This window comes from Tachysurus vachellii, chromosome 12 (genome assembly GCF_030014155.1).
Source record: "Tachysurus vachellii isolate PV-2020 chromosome 12, HZAU_Pvac_v1, whole genome shotgun sequence".
In the NCBI taxonomy this organism is placed as follows: domain Eukaryota; kingdom Metazoa; phylum Chordata; class Actinopteri; order Siluriformes; family Bagridae; genus Tachysurus; species Tachysurus vachellii.
The window spans coordinates 6,723,433-6,738,432 of record NC_083471.1 but is presented as its reverse complement, the minus strand read 5'-3'; the positions used below and the strand labels follow the sequence as shown (position 1 = coordinate 6,738,432).

Genomic DNA, 15,000 nt, shown 5'->3' with positions numbered 1-15,000 from the left:
ATTTTGGCTGGGGATTGATTTCCATATTTTATTTGTACGTTTCTGGGAGAATCTATATTGAGTCTGTCTTTTTTTTTTTTTTAATAATTGAAAGACTTTTGGGAAAGATGAACAGGTTTCGAGAGCAGCTTTCCAATTCTGATGCGTGGAAATGTTTTATAGGGTCGCGCTATCAATAAATTACAATATCAACCTGCACGGGCTGCCAAGCACACTTCCGTGGTAAATGTGTGTGTGTGTGTGTGTGTGTGTGTGTGTGTGTGTGTAAATGGAGAAAAAATAGATGGAAGGGGGGAGCTATAGAGAAAGAGACAAACATTATGTCTGCGGTGTGTAGAACAAAAAAGATGCCCATTATCCTCTAGGAAACGGCACCTTCTCTAGTGTAAGTTGTGTTGAGTCGTGTGTTCAATGCCTCAACTGACAATAAAGGCTTTTTGGGAACATTTAGAGCCTAAAAAGCTCTGAACTGTAACCTCTGTAGGTTTCTGTTCATGTTTAATGGATGGCACTTCACTCGCTGCAGGCACACCGCCTTCGGGCAAGAGAGAGAGAGAGAGAGAGAGAGAGAGAGAGAGAGAGAGAGAGAGTGGCTAAGATACAGCTACATCATAGAGGAGTATTAAAAGGTGTAGCAGTAGGGAGTGACAGAACAAAGAGGTCTAGAGGGGAGAGGAAAAAAGGCAGCAAAAGAGAATAAAAGAAAGAGTGAGAGAGAAAGTGAGTGAGTGAGTGAACAACGTTACTAAGGGCAATGAGCCTATTAATACAGACTTTAAAAAGGATCAGCAACACCTCCATTTAGACTGGATAACCCCCCCCCCCCCACCCCCTTTCAAGTGGAGGTTGCATGATTAAAACAGGAAACACTGTTTTTGTGGGTCTGTGTATACCATCAAATACACACACACAAGCAAACAGAACTTTTCCTTCTTGCGTTACACCAGCGATGAAGCCGTCAGCTGCTGGAGCTCGCAGAGACATCACCGTAAAATACTTCAGCAGAATCAACTATGGTCAATCGCATGCGTTTGTGTAAACTGCTTATCTGAAGACAGATCATCAGGAACGGAACGGAAAAACCGCTGACTCTACGGATACGGACAGAGACGGACACCAGGGAGGACTGAAAAATCATCAAACTGGGGATTAATTAAAGACCAACATGGCTTCCTACATGGACTAGACCGAGGGTAACAAAATTGCTTTGAAGTGTCTCGTACCTTAAGGTCAATAGTTCATCCCGAGACGAGAGATTTCTCTCGAGTTTCCATTAGTCAGCGTTTGAGCATCTTTGACATGAACTATAGGTTACAGGAAATAGAAATCAAATCTGTACAATAACTATCAGACCTCTAAGCGAGACCTCCGAGTCATTTACGAATTTGTGAATGTTATGTTCAGGACCACGTTCGATGTTACTGCGTATTATCCAATCAGGTAGCTACTCAGGAAAAGCTTGTGGTTTCAGGTGAAGCTCTGACTGATTTAATGCCTTATTACTGATCTTCAGTAAGACTGAATGATGAAGCTCTTATTTCTCTCTCTCTCTCTCTCTCTCTCTCTCTCTCTCTCTCTCTCTCTCTCTCTCTCTCTCTCTCTCTCTCTCTCTCTCTCTCTATATATATATATATATATATATGTCTATATATATATCTATATATATATACACACACACATACATATACATACATATATATATATATATATATATATATATATATATATATATATATACGTATATATATATATATATATATATATATATATATATATATATATATATATATATATATTTATATATATATATACGTATATATATATATATATATATATATATATATACACACACAGTATATATATAAAATTACAATAAATGTGCAATATCATGATAGCTTCTCTATTTATATATTCAGATTATTATTACTACTATTATTATTATTATTATTATTATTATTATTATTGTTGTTGTACTTTATATCTTATTGCATATTTATGTACTTGGTATACTTTGTATTTGTGTTTATATATTTATAGATAGATAGACAGATAGACAGACAGACAGACAGATAGATGATTATCTTTTCTGTTAAATCTTTTTAGCATTTTATCTCGTCTTAATATTATCTTTTTCTTTTTTTCTTTAGCTGCTATTTAGCTTTATATACTTGGTATACTTTGTATTTGTATAGATAGATAGATAGATAGATAGATAGATAGATAGATAGATAGATAGATAGATAGATAGATAGATAGATAGATAGATAGATAGATAGATAGATAGATAGATAGATAGATAGATAGATAGATAGATAGATAGATAGATAGATAGATAGATAGATAGATGATTATCTTTCCTGTTAAATCTTTTTAGCATTTTATCTCGTCTCAATATTATTTCTTTTTTCTTTAGCTGCTATCCTTTTGTCGCACTAACTATGATCGTTTTATCACATCCAAGCTACTGTATAAGGAATTCGAGGTTGAAAATGTTCGTTAAGATGAACAGCACTTACTGTCTTTTAGCAGGGAAAATGTAATGAGAGTGTATGTTTAATGTTGTTAGAACAAACAATGTTTTTGGTTTTTTTACACAATGAGCTGGATTCACTACATAAGAGATTCCAACCAATTTAAGATGAACGTGGATCCATCAAACACATCAGTGATGATGAGTCTCACACGTGAGCAATATTCCAGTAGTTCTGTTTACACAGGAGACTGTATTTAATCTCCCGGTGCAAACAGAGCGAATAAATAAAGTGTGGAAAGCAAGCTTAATTCTCATTAGACGATTATGAATAAACGGCACATCTAATTATAATCATGTTCATCGGTGGGAATAAATGCAGTGCGGCAAATGTTCGTGTCGCCGTTTCATCGACCGTAACGAGGCTATTTGCTGACAAATGAAACAAAACAACACAAAGTTTGTGAATAATTGCAAAAGTTTGCGAAACAGGCCCTCTGGTGAAATTCAGGGCCAGAGATATAAATTGTGTAGATTAATTGAAGAGAGATTATGAAAAGCGGTTTCTTATTTCATGTTGTAGGCAGAGAAAGAGAGCAAACAAACGCTCCTGCATGCTAATGAGCGACGGAGCGAGCCTCGGAGGGAGAGAAGGAGGGAGGCGGAGGCAAAAAATATCACAGGCGGTAAATCGGTTTCACGCGCTTAATCTGCTCTACAGAGGAGCCGGTGCAAAGCAGAGTGTTTATACAGAGAGAATAAAGAGAAGCAAATTAGTCACATAAACATGGCAAAACAAGTGTGTGTGTGTGTGTGTGTGTGTGTGTGTGTGTGTGTGTGTGTGTGTGTGAGTGAGTGAGTGAGTGAGTGAGTGAGTGAGTGAGTGAGTGAGTGAGTGAGTGAGTGAGTGAGTGAGAGAAAGAGACAGAGAGAGAGAGAGAAAGAGACAAACAGAGAGAGAGCAAGAGACAGGCAGAGAGAGAGAAAGAGACAGGCAGAGAGAGAGAAAGAGACAGGCAGAGAGAGAGAAAGAGACAGGCAGAGAGAGAGAGAAAGAGAGAGAGAGAGACAGACAGATGGAGATACAGACAGATAGAGGGAGAAAGAGGGAGAAAGAGAAAGGCAGAGAGAGAGAAAGAGAGAGACAGAGAGAGAAAGAGAGAGACAGACAGATGGCGATACAGAGAGAGAGAGAGCAAGAGAAAGAGACAGACAAACAGAGAGAGAAAAATGTTACTCTGTCAACTCAGCAAAAAAATTTACCATGTGAAAGATTAGAGAAAACGTGTGTGTGTGTGTGTGTGTGTGTGAAAGTGCGCGTATGTGTGTGTGAGTGTGTGTGTGTGTGTGTGTGTGTGCATGAAAGTGCGCGTATGTGTGTGTGTGAGTGTGTGTGAAAGTGTGTGTGAGAGAGTGTGTGTGTGAGAGAATGGTTTCACATTTGCTTCTCTTTTATCCATGGCAGCGTTTTTCTTTGTGAACATAATTTACCTAGAATGGACAGTTTATTTAAGCCCCGCCCACTCACACCACATTCAGGTTGAATCCCGAATAACTTCCTGTTCACTAAATTCCCTCACTACACTTAGTATTCACGATAACATAAAACATTGTACGTGAAACGATGCACCGTTCAATGCAAAAGCTTGTCTCGAGATTTACTACATGAATCAAAAATAAACGAATCAGTGACTCCGACTCGATTCACTGATTGGTTTCCTGGTTACCAAGACAGATGATAGTATAGAGTTTCTCTCTCTTCCTCCTAGTTGAATCAGTTGTCTCTTTGTGAACTGACCATGACTCTGAATGTGTGTGTGTGTGTGTGTGTGTGTGTGTGTGTGTGTGTGTGTGTGTGTGTGTAAAACTGTTCTTACCCACTGTCTGTGAACAGGAACTCGAGATGTGTCATATAAACCTCCCATAGTGGAATACTGTAGCGCTGAGCCAAGGAGCGAGAGATCCCGTATACATTCTCATCTAAAGTCCTACACACACACACACACACACACACACACACACACACACACACACACACACACACACACACACACACACACACAGTATTGGATGGGACACTATGTAGTATTACAGTAATACAGTAATATTAACACCTAAAAATTCAAAAGTAACACTAAAGATTCAAGAAACTTAATCAGAATGTTTTCGGCTTCTTCATGTCTTAGGCTTTAACTTTCAGAGCTGGAGACGACTGAACTTGGTGAAAATATTCATGTTAAAAATGAGTCGCTTTTTAATATTCCAAATCATTCGGTCCTCAGAAGTATGGAATCACACACACACGCAAACACACGTGCGCACTCACAGACAGAGAGAAAAAAAAACACACACACACACAGTCACACATTAACTCACACACACTAACTCACACACACTAACTCACACACACATTAACTCACACACACACATTAACTCACACACACACATTAACTCACACACACACACACACATTAACTCACACACACACACACACATTAACTCACACACTCACACTGACTCTCACACTGACTCTCACACACACTCTCACACACACTCTCTCACACACACTCTCTCACACACACTCTCTCACACACACTCTCTCACACACACTCTCTCACACACACTCTCTCACACACACTCTCTCACACACACTCTCTCACACACACTCTCTCACACACACTCTCACACACACACTCTCACACACACACTCTCACACACACTCTCACACACACTCTCACACACACTCTCACACACACTCTCACACACACTCTCACACACACTCTCACACACGTGCGCGTACGCACTCAGCCAGCCCGAGGATGGTCTCTTTTTTGTAGTGACTGTCGTTACTGAAGCGCTGCACGTCCACTCCTCGGCCGAGACGCCTCAGCACCTGCGCCTGAGTGAAATCCGTCAGACGCTCACTGTAGAGCTGCAGCTGACCAATCAGAGCCTCCAGTTCCTTGTCAGCCCAATCCGATCCTTCATGCTCGGTCACATGCTCGGACACGAGGCGGATCAGCTCCTTCGGATCGGCCTGCGGACACAAACGGGGAAGAGAACATGACATGTGAGCTTAGTATCGGTTTAGATAAACCTAAGGAACACTTCAGATCCAGGAGAAGAAGTCGCATAAAGCATGAAAACTTTCGCTTAATACATCAAACCCTCACCTTTCTCCTTCATCTGCTAGGATACGACGCTGATGAGTTTTATACACAAACACCAAATAGCCATGAAGAAAAAAAAAAAAACAGACCAGGAACGCTAGCTATCAGCTCTACCCACTGAGGAACGTTATTATTACTACCAACCAGGAACAAGATCTACTGATGACATGAAGAGATAAAATGTCTTGCAGAAGTCCAATCATCATCCTCATCCTCATCCTGCATTTATTTAGTCCTCTGAATATTCACGAGCTCTAGCTGTAATCAGATTCATCATGCCTGGAGCGGGCGAGCTATTTTATAAAAAAAAAAAACAATGACGTCCTTCACAAACCAGGAGAATTATATCTGGCAACAACATCCATCAAACATCATTTGCTCTGATTTATCTCGAGGTTAGTTTACGTTCCAGGTTCCAGGAAGAACTTGTTGAATGTTATTTACTGGGAGCCGCGACGCAGTTGTGCTGCCAGTCGTGTTATTTCTCGAGGAGGTTCATTTCACAGGGATGTGCTGCCTCCTGCACAGTGTGTGGTCTGAACACCACTCGCTTAAGGCTTTATCCTGGACCTGGACATCACAGAGTGTGAATTCTGTCTCCACTCAGCGTCTATCTAAAGTACATGTCTGTAGTTTCAGTCCATCTGCTTATTGTGCTTGTTGTTTTCAGTGCAATTTCTAGCTGGTTCATGTTCAAAAATATCTCTACATACATAACGTTTTCACTCTCATACTCACACACACTCATATACACACACACTCATACTCACACGCACTCATATACACACACACTCATACTCACACGCACTCATACTCACACGCACTCATACTCACACGCACTCATACTCACACGCACTCATACTCACACGCACTCATACTCACACGCACTCATACTCACACGCACTCATACTCACACGCACTCATACTCACACGCACTCATATACACACACACTCATACTCACACGCACTCATACTCACACGCACTCATACTCACACGCACTCATACTCACACGCACTCATACTCACACGCACTCATACTCACACGCACTCATACTCACACGCACTCATACACACACGCACTCATACACACACGCACTCATACACACACGCACTCATATACACACGCACTCATATACACACGCACTCATATACACACGCACTCATACTCACACGCACTCATACTCACACGCACTCATACTCACACGCACTCATACTCACACGCACTCATACACACACGCACTCATACACACACGCACTCATACTCACACGCACTCATACACACTCTCATACTCACACGCACTCATACTCACACGCACTCATACTCACACGCACTCATACTCACACGCACTCATACACACACGCACTCATACACACACGCACTCATACACACACGCACTCATACTCACACGCACTCATACACACACGCACTCATACACACACGCACTCATACACACACGCACTCATACTCACACGCACTCATACTCACACGCACTCATACTCACACGCACTCATACTCACACGCACTCATACTCACACGCACTCATACTCACACGCACTCATACTCACACGCACTCATACTCACACGCACTCATACTCACACGCACTCATACTCACACGCACTCATACTCACACGCACTCATACTCACACGCACTCATATACACACACACTCATATACACACACACGCACTCATACTCACACACTCTCATATACACACACACGCACTCATACTCACACACTCTCATATACACACACACACACTCATACTCACACACACTCATATACACACACACGCACTCATACTCACACACTCTCATATACACACACACACACACACACACTCATACTCACACACACTCATATACACACACACACACACACACACTCATACTCACACACACTCATATACACACACACGCACGCACTCATACTCACACACTCATATACACACACACACACACACTCATACTCACACACACTCATATACACACACTCATACTCACACACTCATATACACACACACCCACTCATACTCACACACACTCATATACACACACACGCACTCATACTCACACACACTCATATACACACACACGCACTCATACTCACACACACTCATATACACACACGCACTCATACTCACACACACTCATACTCACACACGCACTCATACTCACACACACTCATACACACACATACACTTATACACACACACTCATATATACACACACTCATACTCACACACACACACTCATACACGCTCACACACACTCATACTCACACACACACTCATACACACACACACTCATACACACACACACTCATATACACACACACACTCATACTCACACACACTCATACTCACACACACACTCATACTCACACGCACACACTCTCTCACACACTCGTACTCACACACGCACTCATACTCACACAAACTCATATACATATAAACTCATATAAACACATACATACACACACACACAAACACTGCAGCTGACTCATAGTGCTGGAGGAGTCTCAGCTGCTTCCAGACTCCAGACGCTCGAGTAGGTTTTATCATCTCATTCAACACAACATTAAATTGAAAAAGATTCTGTGTTGAAATGAGTGGTAATAAGAGTAAGTGCCAGGGTTCGTTACAATTTCACTTCTATTCACTCAAACTAAACCCTGCCACTGCATTATTACTATATACTATTAACGTGTTATAACTAGACTAGAAACCTTTTACGAATAAATCTATGTTCACAAACACACACACACAAACCTTCCTCCCCAACACACACCCACACACACACCCACACAGACACACCCAAAGACACACCCACACCTACGCACACACACAGACACACACACCCACCCAGACACACACCCACAGACACCTGAACAATTTTCTAACCTGTTGTAAGTCTGATCTTAAACGGATGGTGCTGGCTTTCAGTCTAAGACCTTTTTACCTCTGTCGGGGGAGGGGTTTAATTTTACGGGGCGGGGTCTTATTGGATGGCCGTATTTGAAAAATATCTTTGCATTTGTTTGTGCTAAGTTGAATTTGTCCTTAGTGGCATCTTATTTAAATGGAAATCTAAAGTGATCTAATGTAGAAATATAAATGCTTGATGTCGATCTGATCACTGGGCAGAAATCTCAGTCTAATCGAACCTCTGGGTATTTGGTCCTGAGTCAGAATCAGAAAACTGATCCCTTTAGTTTGTTGGCTGTTTGGATTCGTGAAGCTCCACGCTGCATTAAACAAACATGCGTGGAAGAAAAAAACATCTGGGAGGAAAACATCATCATGCACTGGAGGGAAACGCAGAGACGAAGAAAAGAACCGTCTTCATCTTCGTCGTCACCCAGAGTGAGGCTTATTTATAAAGGACGACTCTGATTGGTCCAAAAGTGCCACCGTTCCATCTTAGATGACATCAGGGAACAGACAGAAGAGGTTCATTAGTCAGATAATCAGTTAATTAAGATCTTAACGCTTGTGTTGGAGAAGGTCAATAACGTCTGTGCGTGATATCAACCGAATAAGACTTACTGAACTGAACAGGAAGGAACAACTCGGAGGACACGGCGGCACTGGAAAAGGTTTTATCTCCTGAGCGCAACGTCGGCCTTAAGTTCAATAAAGTGTTCGTTTATATCGAAGACCGAGATCCATGTTGGTCCTGGAGGCTAAAACCAATTCACTTACCCTGAGCAGTAACTGAATAAATGATACCAGTGTTAATTAATGTGTTAATTCTGTCTGAACACGGTGTGTTTTGGTGTTAAATAATATTATTCACACGAGTAATAAAACCTTTAACGCTACAATAACAGATCGTTAATATTTGTGTGATTACATAATTACTGGTGACATCATCGCTAATTAGAATTAACAGTCGTGCTCATAACTAGATGTACTAAGGGACTGAATCGTTATCTACAGTAAGTAACATGGGGCAAAAGAGGCAGCGTGCGCATGGTCACCAGCTGTAACTCTGAGAAGAGTTGGGGTAGAGGGATAGAGGGATGGTGCAATAAAGGTATAGAGGGATAAAGAGATAGAGGGATGGAGGGATAGAGAAATGGAGAGATAGAAAGATAAAAGGATGAAGGGATGGAGCAATAGAGGTAATAGAGGATGGAGGGATAGAGGAATGGAGCAATAGAGGGATGCAGGGATGGAGGGATAGAGCGATAGGGTGATAGAGCAATAGAGGGATGGAGCGACAAAGGGATGGATCTAGAGAGGGATGGAGTGATATAGGGATGGATCTATAGAGGGAGGGAGTGATAGAGGAACGGAGTGATAGAAGGATGGAGTGAGAGAGGGATGGATCTATAAAGGGATGGAGTGATAGAGGGATGGAGTGATAGAAGGATGGAGTGAGAGAGGGATGGATCTATAGAGGGATGGAGTGATAGAGGGATGGAGCTATAGAGGGATGGAGCGAATGATGGAATACAAAAAAGAGCGAGAGGATTTAACAGAAAGAGGAGGGACTATAATAATAATAATAATAATAATAATAATAATAATAATAATAATAATAATAACAACAACAGATGTCACTCATGCTATAGGAGGTTAGCACCTGCGCTAACATGCGCTAACACGAACAGGTTCTGAAAGGCTTCTGGTGAGAGGAGACACACAACACAGCTGAGGGTCTCGTTAATGAGCTCGTCGCCGCTTCCCTCGTTAATCACCAGAGACAGAGACAGAGAGAGAGAGAGAGAGAGAGAGAGAGAGAGAGAGAGAGAGAGAGAGAGAGAGAGAGAGAATATGGCAGCGTTGCTTGTACACAGGTGATTACCCAGAAATCATTTCATCATGGAGTGAGTGTGCACGTGGTCTGACGGGGCTGCGCTCATTAAGACCCACCTGATATCTATTAAACACGACACCAACATAACGAGGCCATTAACACACACAAACACACACACACACACACACACACACACACACGTTCACACCAAACACACCGTGAGTACAGTATAGATGTGTGTGTGTGTGTTCTTCATCTGCAAGCCACTCACTTCAGATCAAGCTAGAACACTTCACACACTGTAACTAGTCGTTTCTATAGTAACGGCCCCTTCATGGGATGCGGTGTGTGTGTGAGAAACTTAAACTGTTTGTGAGAAACTGTTTGTGTTTTTTTGAACGTTTACGGAAGGAGTCTCCAGTGCCAGTTACACACACATACACCCACATACACAATCACACTCTCTCTCACACACAAACACACACAATCACACACAGACACAGAGAGAGAGAGAGAGAGAGAGAGAGAGAGAGAGAGAGAGAGACACACATTCACTCTCTCTCTCATATACATATGCAAACACACAATCACACACAAACACACTCAGAGAGAGAGAGAGAGAGAGAGAGAGAGAGAGAGAGAGAGAGAGAGAGAGTTTTGTGATTGTGTGCTTGCATGTGTATATGTGTGTGAGAGAGAGAGATACACACACATTCACTCTCTCTCACATATACATATGCAAACACACAAACACACAGAGAGAGAGAGAGAGGGAGAGAGAGAGAGACGACACAACACACACACATTCACTCTCTCTCTCTCTCATATACATATGCAAACACACAATCACACACAAACACAGAGAGAGAGAGAGAGAGAGAGAGAGAGAGAGAGTTTGTGTGTGATTGTGTGCTTGCATGTGTACATGTGAGAGAGAAAGACACACACACACATTCTCTCTCTCTGTGTTTGTGTGTCTGCATGTGAGAGAGTGTGTGTTTGTGTGTGTCTGTGTGTATATGTGAGAGAGAGAGTGAGAGAGAGAGAGAGAGAAAGACCCACACATTCTCTCTCTCTCTCTGTGTGTGTACTTGTGCATCTGCGTGTGAGAGTGTGTGTGTTTGTGTGTGTCTGTGAGAGAGAGAGAGAGAGAGAGAGAAAGAAAGACACACACACATTCTCTCTCTCTCTCTCTCTCTTTCTGTGTGTTTGTGCGTCTGCGTGTGAGAGAGTGTGTGTTTGTGTGTGTTTGTGAGAGAGAGAGAGAGAGAGAGAGAGAAAGACACACACACATTCTCCCTCTTTCTCTCAGAACACTGGGATGTTCTGCTCCTGTCATTAAAATAAAGCACCTCAGAGTGAGGGAGTGACTCACGGTGTTGCGTTTCGCACAAACTCGCAACATCTCAGAAATCGTCTCGGCAACAATTCCCTTACAATCCGCTCTAAAGAAGCAAAACAGGAAGTTAGTCATCGCCGACCGCGGCGTGTCGGGGAGAAAAAAAACTACAGTGAACATAAAATAAACTGTCCCTTTTAAAATGTCACACACATTACCCTTTCATACGGGCCTGAGACGTCTGTTTCTGCCCTTTATTCTATGACTTTATCTTTATTTTCTAATTTTTCTTTTCACTTAGCGTCCCAGTGAGACTGAGAATCTCTTTTCCGCAGAAGCCACGAAGGGCTTATTGTAATACAATATAGGATGCTGACGGAGCTTTCTGAAAGTTCCTTCATAACACAATCCTTTGATGTAAAAGGAATGAGAAGGAACGGCGATGGTGGGGTTTTGTTTTTTTTTTGCTCTGTGAGCATTTTAGAGTTTAGTTGCATTACAAGCTAACATTTTTCAGCAAATGTACTGAAAATAGATTAAAAAGAAAGGAGGAGGACAGGACAGGAGCTGAGCCTGTCTCAGTATGGGCTCAGGCGGGACGACAGAACTCTATTAGGATCATGAATCATTTCGTTTTTTCCTTGGAGGAAAAAAAAAAAAAAGTAACTTCTAGCTGCCGGAATGTGAGAGAAGAACTTTAAGCATTTAAGGAAAGAGTCTCCAGTTCAAGTTACACTCTCACACACACTTTATCTCTCTTATATACACACTCTCTCTCTCTGTCTCTCTCGCTTTGTCTCTCACGCTCTCTCGCTCTGTCTCTCTCACTTTGTCTCTCATGCTCTCTCACTCTCTTTCTCTGTTTCTCACGCTCTCACTCTCTCTCGCTCTGTCTCTCTCGCTCTGTCTCTCTCTCTCACTCTATCTCTCGCTCTGTCTCTCTCGCTTTGTCTTTCTCACTCTGTCTCTCTCTCTCACTCTATCTCTCTCTCTCACTCTCTCGCTCTGTCTGTCTCTCTCACTCTGCCTCTCACTCTCTCGCTCTGCCTCTCGCTCTGTCTGTCTCTCTCTCTCTCTCTCTCACTCTGTCTCTCTCTCTCTCACTGTCTCTCTCTCTCTCTCTGTCTCTCTTTCACTCTCTCGCCCTGTCTCTCTCTCACGCTCTCGCTCTATCTCTCACTCTCATTCTATCTCTCTTGCTCAATCTCTCGCTCTGTCTCTCTCTCTTGCTGTCTCTCTCTCCCCCTCTTTCTCTCGCTCTCTCACTCACACAAAGAAAATGAGAAACTTTTCATAATCATAAACGCTTCACTAATCTGATTGGTCGAACAGATATTTAGTATAATTACTGTGTGTGTGTGTGTGTGTGTGTATGTGTGTGTGTGTGTGTGTGTGTGTGTGTGTGTGTGTGCGTGCATCACTCTATTCCTCCATCCCTCTGACCCCTCTATTCCTTCATCCATTTAGCCCCCTTTCCCTCTATCCCTTTATCCCTCTCTACCAACATCACTCTTTCCATCCATCCCTTTACCCCTCTTTCCCTACATCACTCTGTCCATCCATCTCTCCATGCCTCAATCCCTCCATCCCTCTTTCCATCCATCCCCCCATCTCTAGATCCATCTGTCCCTCTTTCCCTCCATTGGTCTGTGTTCATCACATAAACTTCCACTTCCTAGTTCCAAACAATTCGCTTAAAAACAAACAAAACGAAAAACGATATGCTAATTATGTAATAAGATTATTATTATTATATGTTTATATATAACAGAATAGATTTAATAACAATTGTTTAATTAAAAAAAAGAGTTGATATGAAAATCACTGGCCTCGGGGTCTGTCAGCGACAGCGTTTAAATAATAGTGACTAGTCGGACGTCAGAGGACATTATTTATGTTTGTAAAGCAGCCAACAACAATATTCATTTCACAGCATAAAGTAAGAAACAAAACAGATGCGCTGCCCTCCACCACCACTAGGGGAAGGAGTATAAAATCCTACAAACATTCACGTTAGCATGGACCTGGAACGGACGCACAGACTGTCAGCTTGACGAAAGTGTGAAAACTCTCACTCACTCACTCATCTTCTACCGCTTATCCGAACTACCTCGGGTCACGGGGAGCCTGTGCCTATCTCGGGCATCATCGGGCATCAAGGCAGGATACACCCTGGACGGAGTGCCAACTCATTGTAGGGCACACACACACACACTCTCATTCACTCACACAATCACACACTACGGACAATTTTCCAGAGATGCCAATCAACCTACCATGCATGTCTTTGGACCGGGGGAGGAAACCGGAGTACCCGGAGGAAACCCCCGAGGCACGGGGAGAACATGCAAACTCCACACACACAAGGTGGAGGTGGGAATCGAACCCCCAACCCTGGAGGTGTGAGGCGAACGTGCTAACCACTAAGTCACCGTGCCTCCCGCTAATTAAACTAGTGGTCTAAAAAAAAAACCTTTTATTTACATTTACAGCATTTCGCAGACCCCCTTATCCAGAGCGACTTACATTTTTTTATCTCATTTTATACAACTGAGCAATTGAGGGTTAAGGGTCTTGCTCAGGGGCCCAGCAGTGGCAACCTGGCGGACATGGGAATCGAACTCACAACCTTCCGATTGGTAGTCCAGCACCTTAACCACTAGGCTACCACATCCCCTATTTCAACACTGAACTTCTTAAACAATAATCTTTTAATAAAAAGCACAGAAACTAGAAATGCAACTAGAAAATCCTTGTGATTTGTTTTTGTTTGTTTTTTCTTTCTTTCTTTCTTTTTTTTTTTTGACACTTTCCAGCTTTGGGTTTTTTTTCTGATATTTGAGACAAGTGCTGTGAAAATGACAGAACAATAAAACCATGTTCTTACCTATAGATTAAAACCAAGTGCTTGAAAAAGTGTCAGTCTCTCTCTCTCTCTCTCTCTCACACACACACACACACACGCTGTGCCTCACTTGTTTTTCACACCTCGGCTGAGTATAAAGAGGTTTGGTGACGTTTGGTGATGGTTTGGATGTGCGATGCAGTGGTTGCTCACCCTGTACAACGGGCTGCACTCATCCTTAAAGCAGGGCACAAGGTGAGAGTAGATCTGGAGAGAGTAATAATACGCAGCCAGCTGGAGAGACAGAGCTGAGGGAGGCTGTGTCTCAAAACATGAGTTAGCATCCAACACCTGAAACACACAGATAATGTAGTGTTATTATTATAACCAGCAGTAAATACACAACTATCCTGT

The 15,000-nt window shown here is 42.4% G+C and overlaps 1 protein-coding gene across 2 annotated transcripts in view; it reads right to left on the bottom strand.

Moving 5' to 3' along the window:
- The window catches only part of nbas (NBAS subunit of NRZ tethering complex), a 186,364-nt gene that overhangs the window by 71,456 nt on the left and 99,908 nt on the right, over nt 1-15,000 (bottom strand). For both annotated transcript variants that reach the window (XM_060884210.1, XM_060884211.1), the window contains exons 40-42: nt 14,800-14,937; nt 5,275-5,507; nt 4,348-4,458 (exon numbers count right to left, since the gene is read on the bottom strand). In XM_060884210.1, the coding sequence (XP_060740193.1) occupies nt 4,348-4,458; nt 5,275-5,507; nt 14,800-14,937 (482 nt within the window). The remainder of the gene's footprint in view (nt 1-4,347; nt 4,459-5,274; nt 5,508-14,799; nt 14,938-15,000) is intronic.